The sequence below is a fragment of the Rhincodon typus genome, chromosome 16 (genome assembly GCF_021869965.1).
Source record: "Rhincodon typus isolate 14 chromosome 16, sRhiTyp1.1, whole genome shotgun sequence".
In the NCBI taxonomy this organism is placed as follows: Eukaryota; Metazoa; Chordata; class Chondrichthyes; order Orectolobiformes; family Rhincodontidae; genus Rhincodon; species Rhincodon typus.
In genome coordinates this window covers 30810691-30837255 of record NC_063347.1, presented here as the reverse complement: position 1 = coordinate 30837255, position 26565 = coordinate 30810691, and the positions used below count along the sequence as shown (strand labels likewise).

The following is a 26565-nucleotide window of genomic DNA, read 5'->3' as shown; positions in this document are numbered from 1 at the left end:
GGTGCCCGCTAGGATGGCGGGGGGGGTGGGGGGAGTGCCTGATGGAGCAGGGGTGGGGTGTTGGGCTTGGGGAGCTGACAGTGTCTACCGCAAACAGCGGGGCGGGGAGAATGGAGGAGCTGGCAGTGCCTGCTGGAAGGGGCATGGTGACGGTGCCCACTGGAACCCAGGATGTGTGGTGGGACAGTGTGTGCTGCAAAATGGGGGAGGGAAGGCAGCAATGCCTGCTGTAACTGGGGGTGGGGCGTGGAGGAGTCCTGAGGTACCCACTCTGATGTCCTAACCTGAAGAAGTTTTAGAGTGGCAACCTTAGTGTGGTTTCTGCTCTTCAGAATATCCATCCTTCCCCACCTCCATTTCTGATCCTGATTAGACTAAAATGACCCAATCACATAAATGTTTGGAGTGTGGTGGGACTTTTCTTCATGTGAAAGTTTCAGATTTTCAACATCCTCTGTATTTTACCTCTTCTTTAAAGAAGAGTTGATTAAATTTTACTTGAGATACTGTTTACAATGTGTGATAAAAGGATACTTTGCAGGATTGATGCCAGAACTCTGAGGATGTACACACCAGGATAGACTGAACATTGGAATAGACTGATAAGCTGAAACCCTTTACTGGAAAGGAGGGTAATCTAACATTAATTTATCGTTTTAAAAGAGTTTTATGGCAGGTGAAGAAGATTCTGTTGTGAGGGTTCTCCAAGACTTAGGGTCATAAAAATAAGTAGACACAATTAAATGCAATAAGGACTTTTTCCGCACAGAGGTTTAAATGTAAAGTGTGGTAGCACACAAAATGGTTCTGATGAATGGAGTATGTCCAATTATGATGAAACTGGTACATGCGGAGAAAAAACATCAGAAAGCCATGATGACTGCATGGGGTAAGATAAGATGTAGGGAGGCTCCTCCTGTAGAACATCATCTTTAGTCCTCTAACACGGGAGCCTACTGCACTCTGTGTCACGTCAGGATCTTGAATTCATCTCGCATCCCAACACTTGAGCTAATAATCCAATCTCTTTAGTCTGTTGTATTGTCGGACAACCTGTAATGTCAAGCTTTTCTAGTGATTTTGATAATTCTGACATTACAAAAGTAACCTGATAGGACACTTGGTTTTTAGGTTTTAGTAATTGTCATATTCTTCTGTTTATTCTGATTCCCAAAGCACACTTTACCCTCTGGTGAAAGTATACTTTGCAGTCATAGCATAATCTTACAGTTAATTTTGGGGGCATCTTTTGATTTGATTTTTCTTGTATTCTGTACAGAATGCATCCCTGCAATTGGCAAAATGACCTTAATACTCAGGCTGAACTATATTTTTTCATTTGATTACTTTGAGAGGTGAAAGCTGCAAGATACAAGTTTAACTAGAATGTTTCATCTGTTGGTTGGAAACAATATTATACAACAGTGGTCTTTTTGAATATTTAAATATGAAATGTTATTATGGATGAGTAAAAATCTTGTTTTTTTTTAATGTAATGTCATTCAGAAAAATGTGGGTTCAATTCTTGAGGCACATACTAAACACCTCAGGGAAAGGCAGAGGTGAGAAACAAGTCGGGAGCAGAGGAGAGAGTTCAATAAACAGAACGAAACATGTTTCACATTTTATACCCTCCTCTTTATATCAATTCAAAACTGGTGATGAATTAATCAATTTAATCGTAGGTAGACAGGATAGTGAAGAAGGCGTTTGGTATGCTTGCCTCATGTTGCAGCTGTACAAGACATTGGTTAGGCCATTTTTGGAAGATTGCATTCAATTCTGCTCTCCTGCTTTAGGAAGGCTGTTGTGAAACTTGAAAGAGTTCAGAAAAGATTTACAAGGATGTTGCCGGGGTTGAATTGTTTGAGCTATAGGGAGAGGCTGAATAGACTGGGGCTGTTTTCCCTGCAGTGTCAGAGGCTGAGGGGTGACCTTATAGAAGTTTATAAAATCATGAGGGGCATGGATAGGGTGAATAGCCAAGGTATTTTCCCCAGAGTGGCGGAGTCCAAAACTAGCAGGCATAGGTTTTAAGGTGAGAGGGGAAAGATTTAAAAGGGACCTAAGGGGCAACTTCTTCACACGGGGGTGGTGCGTGTATGGAATGAGCTGCCAGAGGAAGTGGTGGAGGCTGTTACAAATGAAACATTTAAAAAGCATCTGGATGGGTATGTGAATAGGAAGGATTTAGAGGGATATGAGCCAAATGCTACAAATAGGACTAGATTGATTTAGGATATCTATCGGCACTGAAGGGCCTGTTCCCATGCTGTACAACTGTAACTCTAAGTAATATTGAATATTTCGTTTCACACTTCCTTTCTTTCTTTTATTAGAACATGTCATTAATGGTGATGCTGTATTTAGTCAAGAAAATCAGTATTTCTTGACACAGACTGAGCAGTATGAGTTAGCTGTGAAAAGAGCTGTGCACCTGAGGCAGAAAATGAAGGATCTGGGATGGACCGAATCTGGAGCTGAGATGCAGTTTGCTTTCAGGTATATTTTGTAATAAAAAATGCTATATTTGTATGTAAGAGCTCCCACTCCCTCCCCTTGCCTCAAACACAATACTATCAGTCTTGTTTCAGTGATGCACCTAGGAAGTACATGAGTGGTCTGAACTCAAGTCTTTATTTCCTTTTGTGGAAATGTTCCAGTCAAACATTTCTCCACAGCATTTTAACTAAAGTCAAAAACAGACCTGGTGGTGATGACCATGAATCCATTGCCGATTGTTGGTAACACCCATATGGATTCACTAATGTCCTTTAGGGAAGGAATTGCCATCCTTATCTGTTCTGTGACTCCAGGCCCATACCACTCTTAACTGCACTCTGGGCAATAAATATGGGCCTAGCCAGCGATGCCCACATCCTGTGAATGAATTAAACAAAAAATTCAGCACCCCTCCCACCCCTAAACCTGTGTTAACTCAGTATTCTATATTTGGTAAATTACAAACAAAAAAAAACTGCAGATGCTGGAAATCTGAAATAAAAACAAAGTACTGGAGAAACTCAGCCGGTCTGCAGAGAGAAAAAGAGAATTAACATTTGAAGTCCAATGCCCCTTTGGTATTTGCTGTGTAGTGTGAGACCCCATCTAACTGTATTACAGTAGTAACTAGACTTCTACTAGTGTGAACGAGTGATCAGGTGCTGTACTATCCTATTATGAGTGCAGTGTTTTCCAAAACAAAACTGTTGTCTTGAAAGGAATGAAAACTAACCTTCAAATGGAGGTGGGCAAGGGGGAATGGTCATCTGACTTAATGAGCAGTTGTCCCATGGCCATTGGCCAAAATGTTTCAATTACGTGAGCCTGAAGTGTTCAGGAAGGCTAGTCTGGTTCAGGACTAAAGCATCCTAGCAGCTCTTTTGGAGACTTGCATACACATGGTCTGTTCAGTGGTTGCATGTGGTCTGCACACTGATAGAGTGGAAACTCTTGCAGCTTAAGACGATTCCATGGTGATCTGGAAGTGCCTTGGTTGTCACATGTGCTTTGGATCTATCCCTGGGCCTCTGAGAAGTCAGCCAGAGTCATAAAGTTGAACGTCGGCTCATTCTGACTGGTCTCATTTGAGACTACCAGGCAACATGCTAAAGTTCTGCAAAAGTCTGCTGCAGATCCTGAGATGAAGAAGTTGAGGTTGATGGTTACTTTAGTTGTCTTAAGTAAAGCATGGTCACCTGGTTGAGTTTCAGCAGGCTGCACATGTCTGAAGTGATATGCCAGTTCTCAGAGGACCAGCTTCCAGGATACCAGACTCCATTTGCTGTACTAGGGATATCATCTTGAACAAATTGCACTGCTGTGTTCATTCCTCGTTCCTATGGAGTGGTGAGTCAGTGAGGAAAAAGTACTTCAACCACTGCTGCTCATTTGTCCTCCTCATCTGACATCTAGATAAACATTAGCAGCACCTATCCTGGACCCATAAAAGTGTTGTTCAGATGTGCAAAGCTCCTAAGTAATAGAAGTGACTTCCAAAATAGCAGAAATTCTCTCCAAAATAGCAAAATCATGCTCTCCATACAGATCCTGGGAGTAAAAGCCTTCACCTGGGCAAGAAAGCAGGTGTGGAATTGTGGTTCTTAGATTTTTTTTTTTGCCAATTATTTGGTCAGCCCCCATAATATTCCCACTTTGGTTTCACTGACTAATTCTGGGAACCTGTGCATGCACAGTTCTTTTAACGTTGAAAATCCTGGTTAACGTAGCTGTTAATTAACTAGTCTTGCATATAAGATGAAATCCTGACTGTTCTGAGGCATTTTTCGCAGGTCAAGTGCAGTGTCATTAAAAGCATGTGACAATTAGTTTGAGCCTTTGTGTGCGTATAGTTTCAGTGTGAACTCTAGCCCACTCACTCAGATCAATTAATATTTCCTATAAGTATTTAGTTACTTCTTGTTCTGTGAGTTGAAGATGGTAAGACACAATATTCACAAGCAAAATATAATTATGCAAGGTGTTATCTCAAATAAAATACCTACAAGCTTGGCTGCAAAATTATTTCTTTTGTTACTTTAGCTTAGTCTTATGAAGTGCATCCAAATTCCTATTAGAGTATGCTTGATTTATATGTCCTGTTTTCTTGATTTCAGAAAATCTTTTGTGTAGTATATCCAACATGGTAGCATTACCTAATTACTCCTTGTTCACATTGTTTTACATTCTGAGCTGCTATAAAGATGTCTTTTTGGATATAGCTGAAACTGACTCAACCTTCTCTCCTCATTTTACCAACATTTCTACAAACCAAAGGTAGCAAATCCCTATCATGATATTTTCTAATCACCCGGTTCAGAGATGTTATGACCCACCTAGGAGCAGGTGGTCCAGAATTAGGGACACTACCATTGCACTGCAAGAGCTCTCCAAACAAATTTCTCTCATTTCTACATTCTCAAGTCCACAAGCCTCCTTTTAATTACCAGCACCATTCACAAAGAGCTTTGAAAGAGTCTTCTTGTGGTGCAGTGGTAGTATCCCTACCCCTGAACCAAGAGGCCCAGGTTCAAGTCCCACCTGCTCCAGAGCTGTGTAATAACATCTCTGAACAGGTTGACTGTTGGGAAGAAAAGGACAAAGAGCTTTGAGGGCTGTTGTAACTCCGTGGTAGTATCCTTGTCTCTGAGCCAAGGGCCCGAGTTCAAGTTCCACCTGTTCCAGAGTATCTGTGAACATGTTGAGTAGAAAAATATCTGTAAAGGCTTTTAAGGTTCACAGAATGCAGCTGGATGAGTAGATAAGAACCTGGATATTTGGTCTACATTAATGTGCCACTTACTTGAAATACTGGAGTTCGCAATTTGCATTTTAAGTCTTTGTCAACTAGGTTTCATTTTAAAAAAGTAATTAATTTAGAATACTTGCCATTCCTTCATATCACAAAATGTCACACTTTGAATCCTTCAGGAGGTATGAGATTTCCCTGGTATTTTCTAACCAAATATAACATAGAATAGCCTTTCGTACTTTTCGTATTTTATGTTTCCAGGAATCCTTACATTGGGCCCTAGATGGCTGAATTTTCAAATTGAAATCGCATGAATTAGATTAATGCCAACAGCATGGGGTTTGATCCTCATTCAGATTGAGGCAGAGTTGAGGTCTGCTTCCTTGCCCTAACTATATATTTTTTTAAAGACCACAGCACATAGCCATAGTTTCGCAGTCATCAAAGATCTGCCTTTAGGGCAAGGATCCTTGAAGTAGAACAAGGAGAATCCTTGAAATAAAACAAAAAAACTGTGAATGCAAGAGATCTGAAACAAATAAAAACAGAAATTGCTGGAGAAAATCAGCAGGTCTGGCAGCATATGTAGAGAGTAAATAGTTAACATTTTGAGTTTAGTGACTCCTCTATTTTGCTAATTCTGAAGAAAGGTCACTGGACTCACAATGTTAGCCTCTGCTTTCTCTCCATTGATCCTGCCAGACCTGCTGCGTTTCTCTTTCTTTTTAAAAAGAATCCTTTGTCACTTATTATTTTGCAGATCTGTTTGTTAGTTTCTGTGAATTATTCTTATGCTCATCCCTGTTATGTGATTTGTGCTTGGCATTTTACTTGAGGAAAGCATTTTTATCCTTGAGTCCTTCAGTATTTCCTTTGTCATCCACACTAGTCTCCCATTTTTCTCTCACTTGTGTTAGTTTGTGGTCCACTCTTTTCCTTTTGGCATAAACGTGATGCTAAACTCAGTTGCATTGTGGTCACTATTTGCAAAATGCTCAAATTTCAGCTGTGGTTTCAAAATGACCAGGTTCTTTAATCGCTTAGGTAAGCCATCCTCACCTGATCTGGCCTAAATGTGACTCCAAACCCACTAGTTGATTTTTAACTGCCTTTTCATAGGGTCTGGTAACTGTTCCAGTCAAAGGCATTTGGGGATGGGCTGACCCCACACATCCTATGAAAGAATAAAGGTGGGGGGAAAAAAAGCCTTTCAATCAAAGTAAAGCATGTCTGGAAATCAAAGGGAAGGAAATTATAAGAATATAACTGATGTTCAATTAAAAAGTCAAGGAACTGATTACACAGTATACCTCAAGCCAATGATAATTGGTAACATCAGAATGTACGATATTCTAATAAATAGTGATATGAGATTGCTCAGTGTGATGTATTTCTGTTGAGAAAAGTAATCAAAACCAGTGATTTTCTGTTTCAAGGGTTGTGGATGTCACCAGCTAGGCCAGTATTTCTTGCCAACCCTTAATTGCCTTTGGTGAGCTGCCACCTTGAACTACTGTAGTCCATATGGTATAGATACACTCAGTGCTGAAATGAAGGGATTTCCAGAATTTTGATAGTGACAGTAAAGGAACAGTGATATAGTTCCAACTCAGGATGTTGTTGACCAGATTAAACGGTCAATATGGATTTCTGAAAAGGAAATCTTGCTTGACAAATCTACTGGAATTTTTCAAGGATATAACAAGTAAAGTTGATAAGTGGGAGCTAATGATGTGTTTTCGATGAGTTCTCACATAAGAGGTTAGCATGTAAAATTAAACCACATGGGATGGTGGGTAGTGTAATAACATGAACAGAGAACTGGTTGGCAGACAGAAAACAGATTAAGAATAAACAGGTCTTTTTCTGAGTGGTAGCCAGTGACTAGTGGGGTGCCAAAGCGATCTGTGCATGGACTCTAGGTATTCACAATATAAATTAATGATTTAGATGAGGGAACAAAATGTCTTATCTCCAAGTTTGCTGAGTCGGAAGGTGAACTGTGAGAAGGATGCAAAGATTCTTCAATGTGATTTGGACAAGACGAGTAAGTGGACAAATACATGGCAGATGAAGTATAATGTTAATAAATGTGAGGTTATCCACTTCGGTAGTAAAAACAGGAAGGCAGATTATTATCTGAACGGTGATATGAGAATGGTGGGATGCAACAGGACCTGGGTGTCTTTTACACCAGTCACTGAAAGTAAGCCTGTAGGTGCAACAGGTGGTGAAGAAGGCAAATAGTATGTTGGCCTTCATAGCAAGCGGATTCAAGTGCATGAACAGGGATGTCTTGCGCACTTGTACAGGTCCTTGGTGAGTCCACACTTGGGGTATTGTGAGCAGTATTGCCCTCCTTCTCCAAGGAAGTCAGAAGTCACACGACATCAGGTTATAAGTTCAACAGGTTTATTTGAAACCACAGGCTTTCGGCGTGCTGCTCCTTTGTCAGGTGAAGTGACTTCACCTGCGCTTTAAAAGCTTGTGATTTCAAATAAACCTGTTGGACTATAACCTGATGTTGTGTGACTTCTGACTTTATCCACCTGAGTCCACCACCAGGACCTCCACGTCATATCCAAGGAAGGATGTTCTGGCTGTGGAGGGAATGCAGCAAAGGTTTACCACACTAATTCCAGAGCTGACATATGAAGAGTGACTGGATCAGTTAGGATTATATTCACTGGAGTTTAGAAGAATGAGGGAGTATATCATAGAATATAAAATACTGACAAGGCTAGACAGGGTAATTCCAGGAGTGATATTCCTGATGACCAGGGAATCTAACCAAGAGTCACAGTATAAGGATACAGGTAGGCTATTTAGGACTGAGATAAGGAGAAATTTCTTTTTTCAGATTGGCAAGCCTGTGGAATTCTCTGTCACAAGGTGGTTGAGGTCAAATTTTGGATGCTTTTAAGAAGTTGGGTATAATTCTTGTCAAAGGGTATGGAGGAAAAGTGGGAACAGGGTTCTGAACTGGATGATCAGCCATGATTGCATTGAATAGTTGAGCTGGTTCACGGTCTAAACAATCTACTCCAGCTCTGTTTTCGAAGTTTATGTGGCTTAGATGGCAACTTGCAAATGGTGGTGTTCCCATGTATCAGGTGTCCTGACCCACCTGGGTGGTAGAGTTTGTATTTGGAAAGTACTGAAGCTAACTTGATAAATTGCAATGTATCTTCTAGTACACACTGCTGCCACTTTGTTTTTATAGCGGAGGGAATGTGTTTAAGGTACTCAATGGGATACTAATAAAGTGGGCCGCTTTGTCCTGAATGATAGTTCCAGTTGGCAGCTGACATTTTCTGAAAGTCTAGAAGTCCAGTTAACTCAATTTTTTTGTAAAATTATGAAGCATAAATCAACTGGTTTAATATAATCAGTACTGATGAAATATTAACTCTGCTTTCTTCCCAAAAATGCTGCCAGACCTGCTGAGTTTCACCAGCAATTTCTGTTTTTGTTTCAGATCTTTAACATTGCTGGTTTTTTGTTTTGTTATTGTTCTGAATGGTGCCCAGCTTCATGATTGTTGCTGGAGCTGCACTTGTCCAGGCAAGTGGACAGTATTCTATGCTGAGATGGACCTTGTAGTTGTGGACGAGCATTGGGAATAGAGGAGATGAATTCTTATCTCAGAATTCCAAGGCTCTGACCTGTGCTTTTTTTCTGGCTTTAGAATCCTGGGAGGAAATTTGGCTCTTGGAATCCACAACGGAGTGTTTATACCAACCATCACAGAACTGGGAACAGATGCACAGATTGCCAAGTGGGTTCCCTTGGCTAAGGATTATCAAATTATCGGACCTACGCTCAAACCGAACTAGGTCATGGTAAGTGGATAATTTGACAAGCTAATATTTGATTGCTGTTTTCCAGCACAATTATATTGTACCAGTTGATTTATGCTTTATCATTTTACATAATCAAACTCTGAGTTAATTAGGCTACTAGAGTTTACAAAAGTCAGCTGCTAAGTGGAATATTGCTGCTTAACTTACTATGGCCTAAATCAGAGGGAAGTGTTTCTATTGTGAATCCAACAAATAAATTCTGATCTTGATTGAATAGTTGCACAGTTAAATTCACAATGGCCCCTTTCTGAAAATAATTTAATGACAGTCGATTTGAGATCAAGTTATTAGATTAGTTTAATGCTAGTCTGTTCCAGTGACTGATATCTGGCTGTTTAGCAGACATTTTTTCATAATTGAGATAGTTGGATAGATATGCAATTTCAGTTAGGTAAACATAGCATTCAGTTCCAAATATTTGTATGATTGGAACCTCTGAGCAACATAATATGCTTTACTGAAGTCAACAATGCAACAAACCTGGGTCAAACACATTAGTTGAACCAAAGAGAAGTGATAACCAGAAAGAACAGTAGTTATTTGACGATAAATAAATCAACTTTCATTTCCATCTATAATCTCTAACTTGCAACCTGTTCAGGTCTTAATCAGTTTACTTGCTATTCGTTTTAAGGCACCTATCTTCAAGGACTAGAGACAACTGCATCCTTTGATCCTTCCAACCAGGATTTCATCCTCAACTCACCAAAACCATCATCAATAAAGTGGTGGCCTGGTGACTGTAAGCCTCATAAAATTTTTCACTAACTAGACTTAGAAGTTATTCATTTCTGCCTTTTGTTGAATTTGAACCTACAGTTACTTTGAATGGAAATAGATTTCTAACTCCAGAAAACCTGTGTACATTGTACTCCAGTAATTCATGACTATAACGTTATATGTGCTATCTAAATGCGTGTTGTTGAAATATAATGGTCTAGGCCTTGCTGGAATGGAGTATATTGTGGTGCATGTCCTTAGTTAGATCTTTTCTGAACACTTCATTTCATTGAATTGTTCCACTATTTCTTGCTGGAAGTGAAAGCTTACATTGATGAGATGATGTAATGAACCCCCTTGGATTTCAGTGAATGACAGAATCAACAGCACATTTAACAAATAAGATTTGAGGATTGAGAAAGAAACCGGAACAATGGAGCAAGAAGGTTAATTTGACTCAAATCAGGTGCTGAAGAAAGAAGACAGAAAGATTGAGAGAAAGAGATGGGAAGTTGAGAAAAATAAATCTAAAATCTGTCAGCAACAATTCAATACATGTAGGAGTGAGACTGAATTAATTAAATTGTTCTTCTTCTGCGCCAGAGAGATTATTTGACATTTGCATTGTCAAATATCACCTTGTTAAAAAGGTATTTTACACTTTTAACAATTAGGCATAATTTTTGATGGCACAATTCATGGGCAATTAATGTTTAAATCCAGCATTCTTAAAAATAACAGGAAGGCTGTTAACACAAGATGCCTTTTGTGTGAACCAAACAGGATATTGTAAATTGGCCAGCAAGTTGGGGGACAAATATTAACATAATCTATTACATTTTGTAGAGAAGTCTTAATAAAATTTATTTCCTGTTGTCAGTGGGTAGGTCGGCAAATCATGCTGTGGTTCTCGCACAGCTGTACACCCAGGGGAAGTGCCACGGGATGCATGCTTTCATTGTTCAGATTCGCAGTCTGCTGGACCACTCTGCTTTGCCAGGTAACATTCTGCTTTTTTTATTTTCCTGACTCTCTGAAAAGCTTTTTAGCAAAAAGTCTGCCTTGTCTTGTTTTGACAGTGGGTGAGTTATGTGATGAAATTACACAACCATGTTGACTCTGACTGATTACTTTGAACTTACCCAAGTGTCCTGCTGTAACTTTTTTAACGAGAGCTTCTAACAATTTCCCTATAATAGATATTAAGCTAACTGGCCTGTAGTCTCCTGCTTTCTGTCTTCCTTTTTGAATAAATGTACCATCTTCCTTCCCCCAAATCAAGGGATTTGGAAAATAACCAATACATCAACTATTTTACTAGTCACTTCTTTTAAGATGCTAGCATGAAGTTGAACTGTACCTAGGCACTTGCCCGCCCACAGTTCCAATAAGTTACTGAGTACCAATTCTCTGGTGATTTTGATTCTGAGTTCCTCCGTGCATTCAATTTCCTGATTTATTGCTGCTTTGAGATGTTGCTTCTCTCTTTTATATTGAAGATTGATGCCAAATTCTTGTTCAATTCCTCTGAATTTCCTTGGTTTCCATTATTAATTGTCCAGTTTCACTTGCTATAGGACCAGTGCTCATTATGCTAACTCTTCCTCTTGAAATATTTATAGAATCTCTTGCTATCTGTTTTTATATTTCTGGTTAGCATTCTCTTGTACTCTAATTTTTCCTCCTTATTAATTTTTTGGTCATTCTTTTCAGACCTCGGTCTCCTGAACTTGGATCATCCTTCTCTATTGTGCTAATGCTCTCATGAACAAGGGAAACCATTTCCTAGTTCCCTGTCAGTACTAAGTGTCCTGTGTCCTGTATCCTTCAAGGTTCAGGTTCCAATCCATGTTATCCTAACAGTCATGTCTCTGTAATGATTACCGTGTCATACTTATTCACTTATTCTATTTGCACTCTGTTCTTTTGTTTTGAATACTATATACGTTGAACTTTAGTTTTATCCTTGGGCTGTCATTATAAATTTTTGTCTTATCTGACAGTTGACTCTTAGATTTATACTCTGTCCCTTTCTGTTGTGGTCACATTATCCTTTCCCATATTAATACCTTACTTTAAAGTTTTAGCAAAAATTTGTAGCTTGGGTTACGGATGAGATTGTTGACTTGCTCGCCGAACCGGCATGTTTTCGTTCAGACGTTTCATCACCATGCTAGGTAACATACGTGAGGCCTCCAATGAGGCAACGTTGTTCTACTCCACTAGGAATTTATACTAGAGATAACAAGGTGTAGAGCTGGATGAACACAGCAGGCCAAGCAGCATCAGAGGAGCACGAAAGCTGATGTTTCGGGCCTAGACCCTTCTTCAGAAATGGGGGAGGGGAAGGGGGTTCTGAAATAAATAGGGAGAGAGGGGGAGGCGGATAGAAGATGGATAAAGGAGAAGACAGGTGGAGAGGAGACAGACAGGTCAGAGAGGAGGGGATGGAGCCAGTAAAGATGAGTGTAGGTGGGGAATTAGGGAGGGGATAGGTCAGTCCAGGGAGGAGGACAGGTCAAGGGGGCGGGATGAGGCTAGTAGCTAGGAGATGGGGGTGGGGCTTGAGGTGGGAGGAAGGGATAGGTGGGAGGAAGGACAAGTTAGGGAGGCGGGGACAAGCTGGGCTGGTTTTGGGATGCGGTGGGGGGAGGGGAGATTTTGAAGCTTGTGAAGTCCACATTGATACCATTGGGCTGTAGGGTTCCCAAGCGGAATATGAGGTGCTGTTCCTGCAACCTTCGGGTGGCATCGTTGTGGCACTGCAGGAGGCCCAGGATGGACATGTCATCTGAGGAATGGGAGGGGAAGTTGAAATGGTTCGCGACTAGGAGGTGCAGTTGTTTAGTGCGAACCGAGCGTAGGTGTTCCGCAAAGCGGTCCCCAAGCCTCCACTTGGTTTCCCCGATGTAGAGGAGGCCACAACGGGAACAGCGGATACAGTATACCACATTAGCAGATGTGCAGGTGAACATCTGCTTGATGTGGAAAGTCTTCTTGGGGCCTGGGATGGGGGTGAAGGGGGAGGTGTAGGGGCAGGTGTAGCACTTCTTGCGGTTGCAGGGTAAAGTGCCGGGTGTGGTGGGGCTGGAGGGGAGTGTGGAGCAGACAAGGGAGTCACGTAGAGAGTGGTCCCTCCGGAAGGCAGATAAGGGTGGGGAGGGAAAAATGTCTTTGGTAGTGGGGTCAGATTGCAGATGGCGGAAGTGTCGGAGGATGATGTGTTGGATCCAGAGGTTGGTGGGGTGGTACGTGAGGACGAGGGGGATTCTGTTTTGGTTGTTATTGCGGGGAGGGGGTGTGAGGGATGAGTTGCGGGAAATGCAGGAGACACGGTCTCGACCACTGAGGGGGGGATGTTGCGGTCCTTGAAAATCGAGGACATCTGAGATGTTCGGGTGTGGAATGCCTCATCCTGGGAGCAGATGCGGCGGAGGCGAAGGAATTGGGAATAGGGGATGGCATTTTTGCAGGAAGGTGGGTGGGAGGAGGTGTATTCTAGGTAGCTGTGGGAGTCGGTGGGCTTGAAATGGATATCGGTTTTGAGGTGGTTGCCAGAGATGGAAACACAGAGGTCCAGGAAGGAGAGAGAGGTATCAGAGATGGTCCAGGTGAACTTAAGGTTGGGGTGGAAGGTGTTGGTGAAGTGGATGAACTGTTCGAGCTCCTTGTGGGAGCACGAGGCGGCGCCAATGCAGTCATCGATGTAATGGAGGAAGAGGTGGGGTTTAGGGCCAGTGTAGCTACGGAAGAGGGATCGTTCCATGTAACCTACAAAGAGGCAGGCATAGCTTGGGCCCATGCGGGTACCCATGGCCACCCCCTTTGTCTGTAGGAAGTGGGAGGAATTGAAAGAGAAGTTGTTGAGAGTGAGGATGAGTTCGGCTAAGCGGATGAGGGTGTCAGTGGAGGGGGACTGGTCGGGCCTGCGGGACAGGAAGAAGCGGAGGGCCTTTAGGCCATCTGCATGGGGAATGCAGGTGTATAGGGACTGGACGTCCATGGTAAAGATGAGGTGTTGGGGACCAGGGAATTGGAAGTTTTGGAGGAGGTGGAGGGAGTGGGTGGTGTCATGGACGTAAGTAGGGAGTTCCTGGACCAAGGGGGAGAAAATGGAGTCGAGATAGGTGGAGATAAGTTCGGTGGGGCAGGAGCAGGCGGAGACAGTTACGTGGAACAATCCCTCTTCCGTAGCCACACTGGCCCTAAACCCCACCTCTTCCTCCGTTACATTGATGACTGTATCGGCACCGCCTCGTGCTCCCTCGAGGAGCTCGATCAGTTCATCCACTTCACCAACACCTTCCATCCCAACCTTAAGTTCACCTGGACCATCTCTGATACCTCTCTCTCCTTCCTGGACACCTCCACACCTGCTAATGTGGTATACTGTATCTGTTGTTCCCGTTGTGGCCTCCTCTACATCGGGGAAACCAAGCGGAGGCTATACTGGCTCCATCCCCTCCTCTCTGACCTGTCTGTCTCCTCTCCACCTGTCTTCTCCTTTATCCATCTTCTATCCACCTCCCCCTCTCTCCCTATTTATTTCAGAACCCCTTTCCCCTCCCCCATTTCTGAAGAAGGGTCTAGGCCCGAAACGTCAGCTTTCGTGCTCCTCTGATGCTGCTTGGCCTGCTGTGTTCATCCAGTTCTACACCTTGTTATCTCAGATTATCCAGCATCTGCAGTTCCTACTATCTCTGGAATTTATACTGTCTGATCCATTATGGTGAGTAGGGCCATTTCTGGTTTTGATCTGTATAGGTTTGTATATGGGGTCCAATTCTATATGTTTATTGATTGCATTACGGGTGGAGAACCATGCCTCTAGGAACTCCCGTGTGTCTCTGTGTTTTGCTTGGACTATTATGGTTACCTTGTCCCAATTAAACTGATGGCCTTTATTGTCCGAGTGTACTAATAATAAGGAAAGTTCATCATGCTGTTTTGCTGCTCGCTGACATTTGTGTATTCTGATGTCTAGTTTCCTTCCTGTCTGTCCAATGTAATGTTTGTGACAGTCGATGCATGGTATTTTGTAAACCACGTTGGTTCTGCATGTTGTGGGAATGCGGTCTTTAATCCTTGTGAGTGTTTGTCGTACAGTGGCTGTGGGCTTATGTGCTACCATGATTTCTAGTGGTCTTAGGAGTCTTGTTGTCAGTTCTGATATGTTCTTGATGTAGGGCAGTATGGCCAGTGTGTTAGGACGTACTGTGTCCTCCTGTTGTCTGTTTAGTATGCATCTGCAGATGAAGTTGTGGGGATATCTGTTCCTAGGGAAGATCTTGTATAGGTGCTGTTCCTCTTTCCTGCGTAGCTCCGAAGTGTTAGTGTGTCTTGGCCCATTTAAATAGTGTCACTAACACACTGGCCACACTCCCCTATGTCAAGAACATATCAAAACTGACAAGACTCCTAAGACCACTAGGAATCATGGTAGCACACAAGCCCACAGCCACTCTATGACAAACACTTACAAGGATTAAAGACTCCATTCCCACAACATGCAGAACCAACTTGGTTTACAAAATACCACGCAACGACTGCCACAAACATATTACATCAGACAGACAGGAAGGAAACTAGCCATCAGAATACATAAACGTCAGCTAGCAGCAAAACAGCACGACGAACTCTCCTTAATATTGGTACACTCTGACAATGAAGGCCATCAGTTTAACTGGGACAAGGTAACCATAGTAGTCCAAGCCAAACATAGACACGCACGGGAGTTCCTAGAGGCATGGTTCTCCACCCGTAATGCAATCAATAAACATACAGAATTGGACCCCATATACAAACCCTATACTGATCAAAATCGGAAATGACACTACTCACCATAACGGACTAGACAGTATAAATTCCAAGCAGAGTAGAACAACATCACTTCATCGGAAGCCTCACTGATGATGTCACCTAGCATGGTGACGAAACGTCTGAACGAAAACAAGCCAGCTCAGCGAGCAAGTCAACAATACTTTTCTTTTTGGCCTTGAATCCACTCTTTGATTTACCACATCTTCCCACATGATTCCTTGCAGCCACTATTTAGTCTAAAATCCTCTCAACTTCTATGGATATGCAGTGCTAAGGATTGAAGAATTTCCACTGTGAATTATATCTCACTGTAAAGTGGTTTCACTTGTTCAAACTTGATACACTGGAAGCTGAGTCTCTGACAAATCTCACCATGTCCCTGATTGAATTAATCACCATTGTGAGTTTCTGCTAGTTGCATCTGTTTGTAGCCGTTAGAGAAGAGTCTTAATTAGAGTTTATTTCAAGAAAACAGGTAATAACAACATCCTTTACATTTTAAAAAGATATTCTACTAAAACTGACTGCATCAATGAAACTCATAAATCCTATAAATTTTTGAGATAATTTTCAACATTTTAAAATTGGATTCGTCACAGAAGGTGGGCTAGAAACTTTGATTAAAAATGCTTATTTTGTTTTGTGATAGACCAGTTTTCACTTGTGTTACTAAGTCTGAATCAGGTTACCACAGTTAAATATATTGAGAGTAGCTGTATTAATGCAAAAAAAAAACACATTCTATAATCTTGCAGATTCAAGAAAGATTTGCATGGGTTTCCATTCCCTGGAGATGACAAAAATGGGAAATACTTGGGCAAGTTAGCCTTGGAAAGAAACTCCTTATTCTCCAACTCTATAGTTCAGTGCTGGATGAGAAGGTCTACCAGCAAGCCCTTGACTTGCTTGCAGTTAATGTCCTTAATTGAACATGGTGCCCATGCCACAAAAAGAAGAAAAATATCACCTTCTCTTTGCTGGATGCCCTGAACTGTAGGTTCTGACCAATGGACTTCATAACTAGAAGTTGCCAGCACCTACTTAGCCAGAAGCTTCTGGTAACCCAGGTAACCAGTACTGAGACTTCCTTGTCAGATGTTAATGAACTAATTGGGTGATCAGGTGAGTTAGCTGGCCAGTGGGCATGTACTGTCTGACATGTACTGTTCCCACATTTAGAAATAGTTCTTGAAATGTTCACCATTAAATATATTCAGACTATTGTCTTCCATAGTCTTATGCTATAGAGACGTCAACAGATTCTCACCTTCTGAGCTAAGAAATTTCTCTTACTCTGTCATAAATGACCTACTGCATACCCTGAGACTGCAACCCTTTGTTCTAGAGCCCAGCCCAGAGAAATATCATCCCTATATCTAGTCTGTCTGGGCTTGTCAGAATGTTATACATTTCATTGAGATCTCCTCCTATTCTTCTAAACTTAAAGAATACAGACCTTGTTGATCGAGTATCTCCTCATACAACAATGCTGTCATCTTTGGTACTAAACTAGTGAACCTTCACTATTCTTGCTCTATGGAAAGTATCTCTTCTCTTCTGTAGAAAATCTTTCTGAAAATCCAAAGGCATTACATCCTCTGGTACTTCATTCTCAATTCTACTTGTTTCATCTTCAAAATAGTCAAGTAAGTTTGCTGAACTGATTTCCCATCCATTGTGACTTTGTCTATCCCATTGATATTTTCTAAGCACCCTGTTAGCACTTCTTTTATCATACATTGTAATATTTTTCCTAATAATAACATTAAACTAACTTGTCTATAATCCCGTTTTCTCCAACCCTCCATTTTTTTAAGTGCTAGGGTTATTTTTGTCATCTGTCACCTGCTGGGACTGTTCCAGAATTAACAGAATTTTGAAATATGATCAACGCATTCACTAATTCACATCTCCTTTTGGCACCCTGGAATGTAGATCATCAAGCCCTAGGGATTTATCAGCTTTCAGCCCCATTAATTTCTCCAGCACTTTTTTCAAAATCTAACACTAATTTCCTTCAATTTATCCTCGCTAGAACCTTGGTTCCCTAACATTTCTAGAAAGTTATTTTTATTTTCTTGCATGAGGAGAGAACTAGAGTTATTTAATTGCTCTGCCATTTCCTTATTATCTATTATCAACCGCCTTGTTTCAGACTGTATCTTCATTTCTCTTCATTAATCTTTTTCATTTTACGCTTACAAAAGTTTTTACAATCCACTTAGTTTGATGATATACACATACATTTCAATGAAATCTTGAGCAAACAAAAGTCTTATCTGGAAAGCAGCACAAGGTTTTGGTAATTGTGACCAGAGCGGAAACTTGGTGTCGTCTTCTGATAGAGGAGATATCTGAATTAGTATCTCAGTATGTGGTGGAGGATGGAGTAAAAACTTGATTCTGTCTTCACTTTAGGCCTTGATCTTGCCTTTGCTGATGTTGAATTTATGGAGGAGTTGACTTAAATCTTTACTTCTAGGATAGTTTAGGAGCTCATCCTGTTTTTTGCAAATAGGTCCTCTTTTTAATTGTTGAGAGAGGGAGCATTGTAATAAAATTAAATTTCTTGCACACCCAAAAAGCAATGTTACCCAAGAAAGGGGACTGAGGGGGAGAAGTTTCTTAATTTTCCAGTCACCTGCAGAGATTCAAACGTGGAATAATGGCTGATGTTAGAACACCAAAACTTGACTCAGCTGACTTTAGCATAAATTATTCCCTGCATGTACTCTCCTGTCACGCAGTCTGTCTTTTTAGCCCTCCTTATAACTCAGCTGTTAGTTCAAGCTTTTTGCTCTTCCCTTTTACTGTATCCTTTTAGCTCAGTGTTCGTTCCTCCTCACTCATTTGTGAAGCACTGCAGAACTTTTTTTAACTGTCTTAAATGTGATGTGTTCACCCATTTTGTGTATTGCACTTCACAAGGTCATTACTGATGAGCAAAGCTGTTTGACACCATTCTGTTCTGTGCAGAGATCACAATGCTGACCCTGAGTTTTAGCATCCAATAGTTTCTTAAATGATACCCAGGTTTTTGCTCCACTACCTATAGATGAAGGTTCTTTCATCCGTTGGTCTTCATTTTATCAAGATTTGTTTTATACACACTGTAAAATTATCATTTGCTAGTTTAAACCTGTGTCACCTGATTCTAATTTAATATAAAGCAGCATTGTGAGTAAGATTAGGGAAATCGATCAGCCAGTTTGGACACGATAAAGTTCAACAATTATCAAGCAATGAGATAAATAACCAGGGTTTTTTTTTTGAGTGATGACCCAGCAATAAATTTGGCTAGGACACTGAGAAACCAGTGCACTTCTATCTTTTGCACCCACTTGAGAAGGTTGCTGTTTTAAAAATGCCTGTGTTTCGCCCGTGTCTGTACTTTTGAGTTGTGCACCCTAATTCCACTGATATATATCCCAATTGAATTTCTCACACCTTTGCTGTTTTAGAATTCACGGTATTAATCAAATTAGAAAAATGCCCTGCTTTCGATCTCTGTCACTCAATAGATATTTCTGCCTACCCTACTCTGACATAACTCCACTGAAGTGGACCCTTTCATCTTGTGTAGTTTCTTAGCCAGTACCATCTTTTACCTTAGCCCTCCGCAACTTTGTACGTAATTATATCCTTTTGTGTGAAATATTATCCAAATCCCTTTGGAAATCAAGGCACACCTCACCTTGGGGTTCACCAAAGACCATTTCTGGATGCTTTTACTGAATGCACTTCTAAGTTAAAACACTGTTAGTAGATGATTATTGTATACGTGATCCTCAAAGTTTCTGCTGATGGTAGATTCCATTTTCTTAAATGACATGGACTTATGGAACATGAATGGCTTTGTAATTTTTGTTGTCAATTTGCTGAATGTGGGAATTCCAATCCCTAGGGGGTCTTAAGTTCAGTATGGGAGTCCCTGATTTATGAATGTCCAAGTTACAAACATGATTCCATACATGGTTTTAAAATTTAAATACCTGCCATGTGAATATTTCATATACGAATGGCTTTTTTCCATTGTCCTGAATTGTGTTCCAAATCAAACAAATCGACTTGCCAATGGACTCCAGAATGGGACCCATTTGCAATCTGGGGACTGCCTGTAAATTTAATAAAATGTGGAATAAAAACTTAATTTCACTGGTGACCATAAAACCTTCAGATTGTCAATAAAACCCATCTGGTTGGACTGTGGTCTTCAGGAAAAAGAGTCATCTATGACGAGGCAGCCTGCTTCCATGTAATGACCTTCTGAAGATGGCCAAGTGTGCTACTCAGTCATATTGTATTCAGGCACGTGGCTGATCACCACCACTACAAGTTAATTGGGGATATACAATAAATGCTGGTCTTGCCAATGATGTCATCATCCCAGGAATGCTTGGCAAGACATGGATACTAATGCTAATGTATTTTATAATGTAATTCCAGGTGTCAAGATTGGAGATATCGGTCCAAAGATGGCCCTTGAACAGGTTGACAATGGATATTTAATGTTGCAAAACATTCGCATTCCCAAGGACAATATGCTGAACAGATATAGTGAGGTATGTATTTCAAGTTTTTCACATAATTCTTAAACTGGAGTTTTCAAGTTAAAAAAAATTATACATGGGACGTTGAATGTTGTTCACAAGGCAACATTTATAGCCCTCAGTTGCACTTGAGAAGGTTGTACAGGCTATCTCGCTAGAAGGAGAAACTATGACTGCAGAAAATCTCCAAAAAAATTGAATAAATCTCATTGCAATGCTTTGGAATTTGAAGGTTTTAAAATCTAATTTTTGTGATAGTGGGCTGCTTTCTTAAACCACTGCAGTTTCTGTGCTAAAAGTACTTTTACAAGGCTGTTAAGTAGAGATTCTTTCAAATTTTGACCCAACAAAAATTTAAGGAATGCAACATATGTTCAAGTCAGTGTTGAGTGACCTGGAGGAAATCCATACAGCCCATGATGTTGATAGTAGAGATGTTCTGTGGAGCTATTGATGTTGAATGTCATGGAAAGCTGTTTAGATTATTCTCTTGTGGAAACTGAAATGGTGAGAACAGCAACCCAGGTTCAGTGCACACATGATAAAAGCAGCTTTAAGTTTCTACATTCTCTAAATACTGCTGTACTGATGATATGTCAGCCCTGCCTTGTAGAAGGTTAATAGCTTACACATTTCATCTGACGACATGCTCGTCCTGCACATTGTAAATAACTCATGCACAGTATAATGTTTTACGTTAATTGCTTGTTTTTTTTTCACTGAATTAGAAATACCAGTTTTACATTAATCCCTGTTGCCACTCTAGGTTACTTCAGATGGTCGCTATATTAAAAAAGGATCTGACAGAATCAATTACATTGTTATGGTATTTACTCGAGTGAAGATAATATCTAGCGAAATGGTGACTGCACTTTCCAAAGCCTGTGTTATTGCTATTCGATATTCTGTGGTGCGACGCCAATCAAAGTTAAAGACTGGGTATGTTGGAATTCCATGTCACTTAATAAATATTTGTATGGAGTGAATGTTCACTTACGTGTTATCTGTACATTAAAGTTTTTTATTGTTGCAGATTTTATTTCCAAAGTAAAAGCAGAATCACTTGAAGGAATTTTCAGATTTTTAATCTGAAAGCTATTTTGATGGAAATATACAATAAATCTCTCAACAGTACATTTTGGGTGCTGATTGCAACATAAGAATATAAGAATTTTCAAAACCAGCAAAGGTTTTTGAGGTTCAACAAATGCACTGTTTGCAGCCTACTTGCATAATATTCTCTAGCCCTCTGTTCTTTCCTGAAATATACCTCATTGTCTTGATGCATTGTCTTAATGGCTTAAGAACTTCTCCTAGTAACTAATTATGCAAGTTTGTTACCCAACAAGTAGAATAGAATTCTACCTGGCATTCTTTCTAGCCCCTAACTTATGAATTTTTAACTATGTGAACCCTTTGAACCTTTAACCAGACTGAACATCCTGGCTTCATAATTTTTGACAGCCATTTCCATAATATAGAGAACTTTAAACATGTTTACACACATTCTCTTCTTCCTCAAAGAAAATAAACTCAGTTTTTCTAACCATTCTTAATATATTCCTGATACCTGCATCATCTTGGTTGTCCATCTTTGTACTCTTTCATGTACAATAAAATCCTACAATCCAGTGATAACTGGCCACTGTATGCCAGATAGGATGAGACCAAATGTTGTACATTAATAGCCCTGTAGTACAATCTGTTTACATTACTCCATCCGTCTCCTAATATTTATATTTTTCACTGCAACCAAGTTTGATTTCATAGTTTTAAGTAGGTATTCCATTAGCGTTATATCTATTAACTGAATTGTTGCAAACCAACAAAGAAAATGGTAGTTCCAGTAGAGAAAACATCTAACACAAAAATCAAGTTATGTCAAAGATATCTGCACAATAAATGGCTAATACCTGGCTGATTCAACTTGTACATTGAACATTCAGCTTTGCGATTCATGATTTTGAAATTGTGATCAGCCCTCAGTGAAATGGAAGCAAAAATTCTAGATTATCAGACCCAGCAACAGAAGCTTCTTCCTCAGCTGGCAACAGCATTTGCCTTTCATTTCATGGCCTTATCATTGGATACCTTCTGCAACCAAGTGAAAATACAGATCACAAGCAAGGGAGATGCCTCATCATTGCCTGGGTAAGATAATTTGGCTAATTTTGGGAATGTACAGGCAGAGCAACATGCAATCTGCACAATAATGAGGATTAAAACAATTACATTTACAGCACTGTCCTTTAAAAATAACTTCTAGAGAACATGCAAGTAATATCACTGGTCATCAGCTGTCAATTTCCTGAGGTGTAACATGTCAGCAGTGCTAGTGGATAACAGTGATTCAAAATAGGTGAAATAGTGCTTTTACTGCAAGTATTATGGGAGGGTCTGTTTCATTTCAAAGCTTCAGTCTGGATTATGTACTGCAATCCTGTTGTGGGGCTTGAAGCTGATGACTTCCTGATTTGGAGGCAAAACTGATGCCACTGAACCAAGCTGACATTACCTCAAAACTGTGAGAAAATACCAGAAAAGAATGTATTATCAGAGGAGTAGGAAAGTCGACATTTTGAGTTGGAAATTGAACCGAAGAAGGGTCCTGACCCGAAACAACATTGACTTTCCTACACCTCTGATGCTGCCTAACCTGCTGTGTTCCTCCAGCTCCACACTGTGTTGACTCTGACTCCAACGTCTGCAGTTCTTGCTATGTCCCAGAAAAGAACATACGATGCGTTCATTTTAGACACATTAAATATCAGCATTTCTGGGTAATGTAAAGCAGACTTAAATTTGCTTATGATTTTTCAACCAGTTTATTTCTATTCAGTATTTTTTTAGGAAGTACATGAATGAAGTTTTACAAAGTTAGTCATTTTGATTTATGGACTCGACTCAGTTCCCTGAAAGTGATGTAATTGATGCACACTGTGCAGTGTTATCTCAGAAAAAGCTTAATATCTGAAAGTGTTTTTAATAAGAGGTGAGTTTCCATCTGCCAATGTGATGAGCAGCATGTGGAACTGACTGATGAACAGATTCATATCTTACAGTTAATATGAACATCGGTCAGAGGTTTAATAAATAGTCTAGACATATTATTAAATTCAAGATCCAAAAAGATCACTTGCAATTTTAATTTCAGAATGTTATGGCGTACAGATCTAATCTATCTCATTTTTATTTCTTTGTCCTTTTTACCTTTCAGTTGCATCTCTTGAATTTTTAAACTCTCAGTCCTTGAGACCTGACAAAAATATGCCTTGAACATTTTAATTAAGTAATTCTAATTGAGATGTAACCTAAATAACATAGGCAAAACCGTCCTGTAGGGTAAAATCAGCTGATGAATTTGAGTTCAGTGTCAGTAGCAGAACCATCCCTCTCTATTAACATGGTAGTATTTGCCTAATTTTCTGCGTCTCAGATTGAGCTACTTCTTTCATGGGTTTAATTGGATCATATATCCAAAAGAACCTAGATTAAGAGCAACTTTAAAGAAATACAGAAAGATGCCTGGGGGCAGAAAAAGGAACAGGATACTGAGTTGGAAGATCATCCATGATCATATTGGATGGCAGAGGAGGCTTGAAGGGCCAAATGACCTACTCTTCCTATTTTCTGTGCTTCTATGAATGCATTTGTAATGTGGCAATTAAGATGGAAATTGCAGAAATAGGTTTACAAAATGTTTCTCAAAAGCATCAGTAAGCAGATAGTTGTGGTTTTGTTTACACATCTGCCAGTAAATTTCGTACTGCTGACATTGGAGAACATTACATTCTAGAAGATCTGAGTTTTACAGAATTCACCGATTATTTACAAAAAATAAAACAGTGGAGGTATTCAAAATCATAGGCCTAGCCAGAGTAGATGGAGACAAACTGCTCCCATTGGTGGAAAGGTTGAATACCAGAGGATAAAGACTTAACATGAGTGACACAAAAACCAGAAGTGATACAGGACAACTTATTGTTTTGTTTTGTGCAGTGTGCGGTTAGAATCTGGATTCTCAGAATAAGGGGCCTAACATTGAAGACAGATGAGGAGGAATCTCTTCTGTCTAAGGATGGTGATTCTGGTTGAATTCTTTACTGTAGAGGTCTGTCAAGTCTGGGTTGTTAAGTGTATTTACAGCTGCAATAGACAGATTTTTCATCTGTAAAGGAATCTAGGGTTATGAGGATAAGGTAGGAAAGTGGAGTTGAGGGCGACCAGGTCAGCCATGATCTCATTGAATGGCAGAGCACATTTGATGGGCTGAATGGCCTACTGCTGCTGCTATATGTCATGGGCTTAAAAGATCATGGCTGATCTGCCCCAGGCCTCAACTCCTCTTTCATGCCAGCTCATCGTGACCCTTAACTCCTGATCTTTCAAAAATCTATTCACCTCCCATTTAAATATTTTCAGTGATCTAGCCTGCACAACACTCTGGGATCGTGTATTTCAGACATTCACTACCATCTGAGAGAATAAATTCCTTTGTAAGTCAAGTTTTTTAAAAAAAAGTGATCACTTATTCTGTAACTATGTCCCATTGTTTAAGATTACCCCACCAGTGAAACAACATCTCAGCACCTACTCTGTCAAGCCCCCTGTGAGAATCTTGTATCTTTGAATAAGATCACCTCTCATTCTTCTAAACTCTAATAAATGAAGAAGTAATCTGTTTAGCTATTCTTGATGAAGCAACACCTTCATCCCAGGAATCAGCCTAGTGAATATCTTTTTAAAGTCTCCAATGCCAGTACACTTTTTTTTCAAATGTGGGAACAAAATTGTACACAGTACTCCAGCCTCAACAACAGCCTGCACCATTGAAACAAGACTTTCCTATTTTTAATAAAGTCCAAACTCTAGCAATAAAGGCCAAATTTCATTTGCCTTCTTAATTACTTGCTGCACCTGCATGCTAACTTTGTGTTTCATGCATAAGGTTGCGCAGGTCCCTCTAAGCTGCACACTTTTAGAGTCTCTCTCAATTTAAAAACATGACCTTACTCTTTCTTACATTAAACTCCATTTGCCAAGCTTCTGCCCATTCACTCAACTTATCTATATGCCCTTGCAGATTCCTTAAGTCTGCATCACAATGTATTTTGCCACATAATTTAATCATAAAGGCAAGATGCACTGTTCCTTCCTTAAGTCATTAATACATGTAGTAAATAATTGAGGCCCAAGGACTGATGCTTGTGGCTGCTACATTCCTCACATTACTACATTTGGAAAAATAGTTCATGAACTGTGATCCACTGGTTGAGAGATAGATATTGACCAATGAAATACTTCCTTGGAAAAGAAAGAAAATCTCGGCCTTCCGATACATTTTAAAAGAGAATGTGTCAACACTTGTCCAACATTTTATTTCTCTGCAGCTCCATGCCTTGTCGGCAGGCCTAAAAGCTTTGATATCAGATGCCTGCAGTGCTGGAGTCGAAGTGTGTCGCAGAGCTTGTGGCGGCCATGGTTATTCAAAACTGAGTGGTTTACCTTCTCTTTACACTCGGGTGGTAGCCTCCTGTACATATGAAGAGGAAAACACTGTATTGCAATTGCAGACTGCACGGTATGGTAAAAGCAACTTAAATATTATGGGATTGCTCTATAAAGTCTGTTTCAAGTCTAGTACTTAGAGTCATGGAGTTATAAAGCATGGAAACAAATCCTTCAGTCCAACTTGTCCATACTGACCAGATATCCTAATCTGATCTAGTCCCATTTGCCAGAATTTGGTCCATATCCCTCTAAAACCGTCCTATTCATATAGCCATCTAGATGCCTTTAAATGTTGTAATTGTACCAGCCTCCAACAGTTCCTCCTGGCAGCTCGTTCCATATGCGCGCCACCCTCTGCGTAAGAAAGTAGCCCCTCGAGTCCCTTTTTAAATCTTTTGTCCTCTCACCTTTTAAACCTATACTATCTAGTTTTGGACTCTTTCTTCACCCACCCACACCCCCCCCCCCACCCTTGGAAAAACACTTTAGCTATTCACCCTATCCATGCCGCTCATGACTTTATAAACCTCTGTTAGTTCACCCCTCAGCCCTAGATGCTCTGGGAAAATTACCGCAGCCTATTCAGCTTCTCCCTGTAGCCTATGTCTGTAACTATGTCCCATTGTTCAAGATTACCCCACCCAAAAATTTATAGTAAAATATATTAAATATTCAAGTAACAGCACTGCTGTTACCCAGTGTGCTGAACCACACTTGGATACACACCCATCTGTCCTCATTATCAACAAACGCTGACCTGCAGAAATAAAGTTTTCAACCCTTCTATATTTACTCCCTAAGATCTAGGCTAGATAATTCTTCATTTATAGCACCAATCCACATACAGGAT

At 40.3% G+C, this 26565-nt stretch overlaps 1 protein-coding gene across 1 annotated transcript in view; it reads left to right on the top strand.

The window, feature by feature from the left end:
- Window positions 1-801: 801 nt before the first annotated feature.
- Window positions 802-26565, top strand: part of LOC109920851 (peroxisomal acyl-coenzyme A oxidase 2) — a 38262-nt gene continuing 12498 nt past the window's right edge. The window contains 10 exon segments of the mRNA XM_048606729.1: window positions 802-889; window positions 2340-2502; window positions 8940-9064; window positions 9067-9093; window positions 9749-9856; window positions 10715-10834; window positions 20101-20216; window positions 20971-21143; window positions 22191-22354; window positions 25593-25785. Coding sequence (XP_048462686.1) covers window positions 802-889; window positions 2340-2502; window positions 8940-9064; window positions 9067-9093; window positions 9749-9856; window positions 10715-10834; window positions 20101-20216; window positions 20971-21143; window positions 22191-22354; window positions 25593-25785 — 1277 coding nt within the window.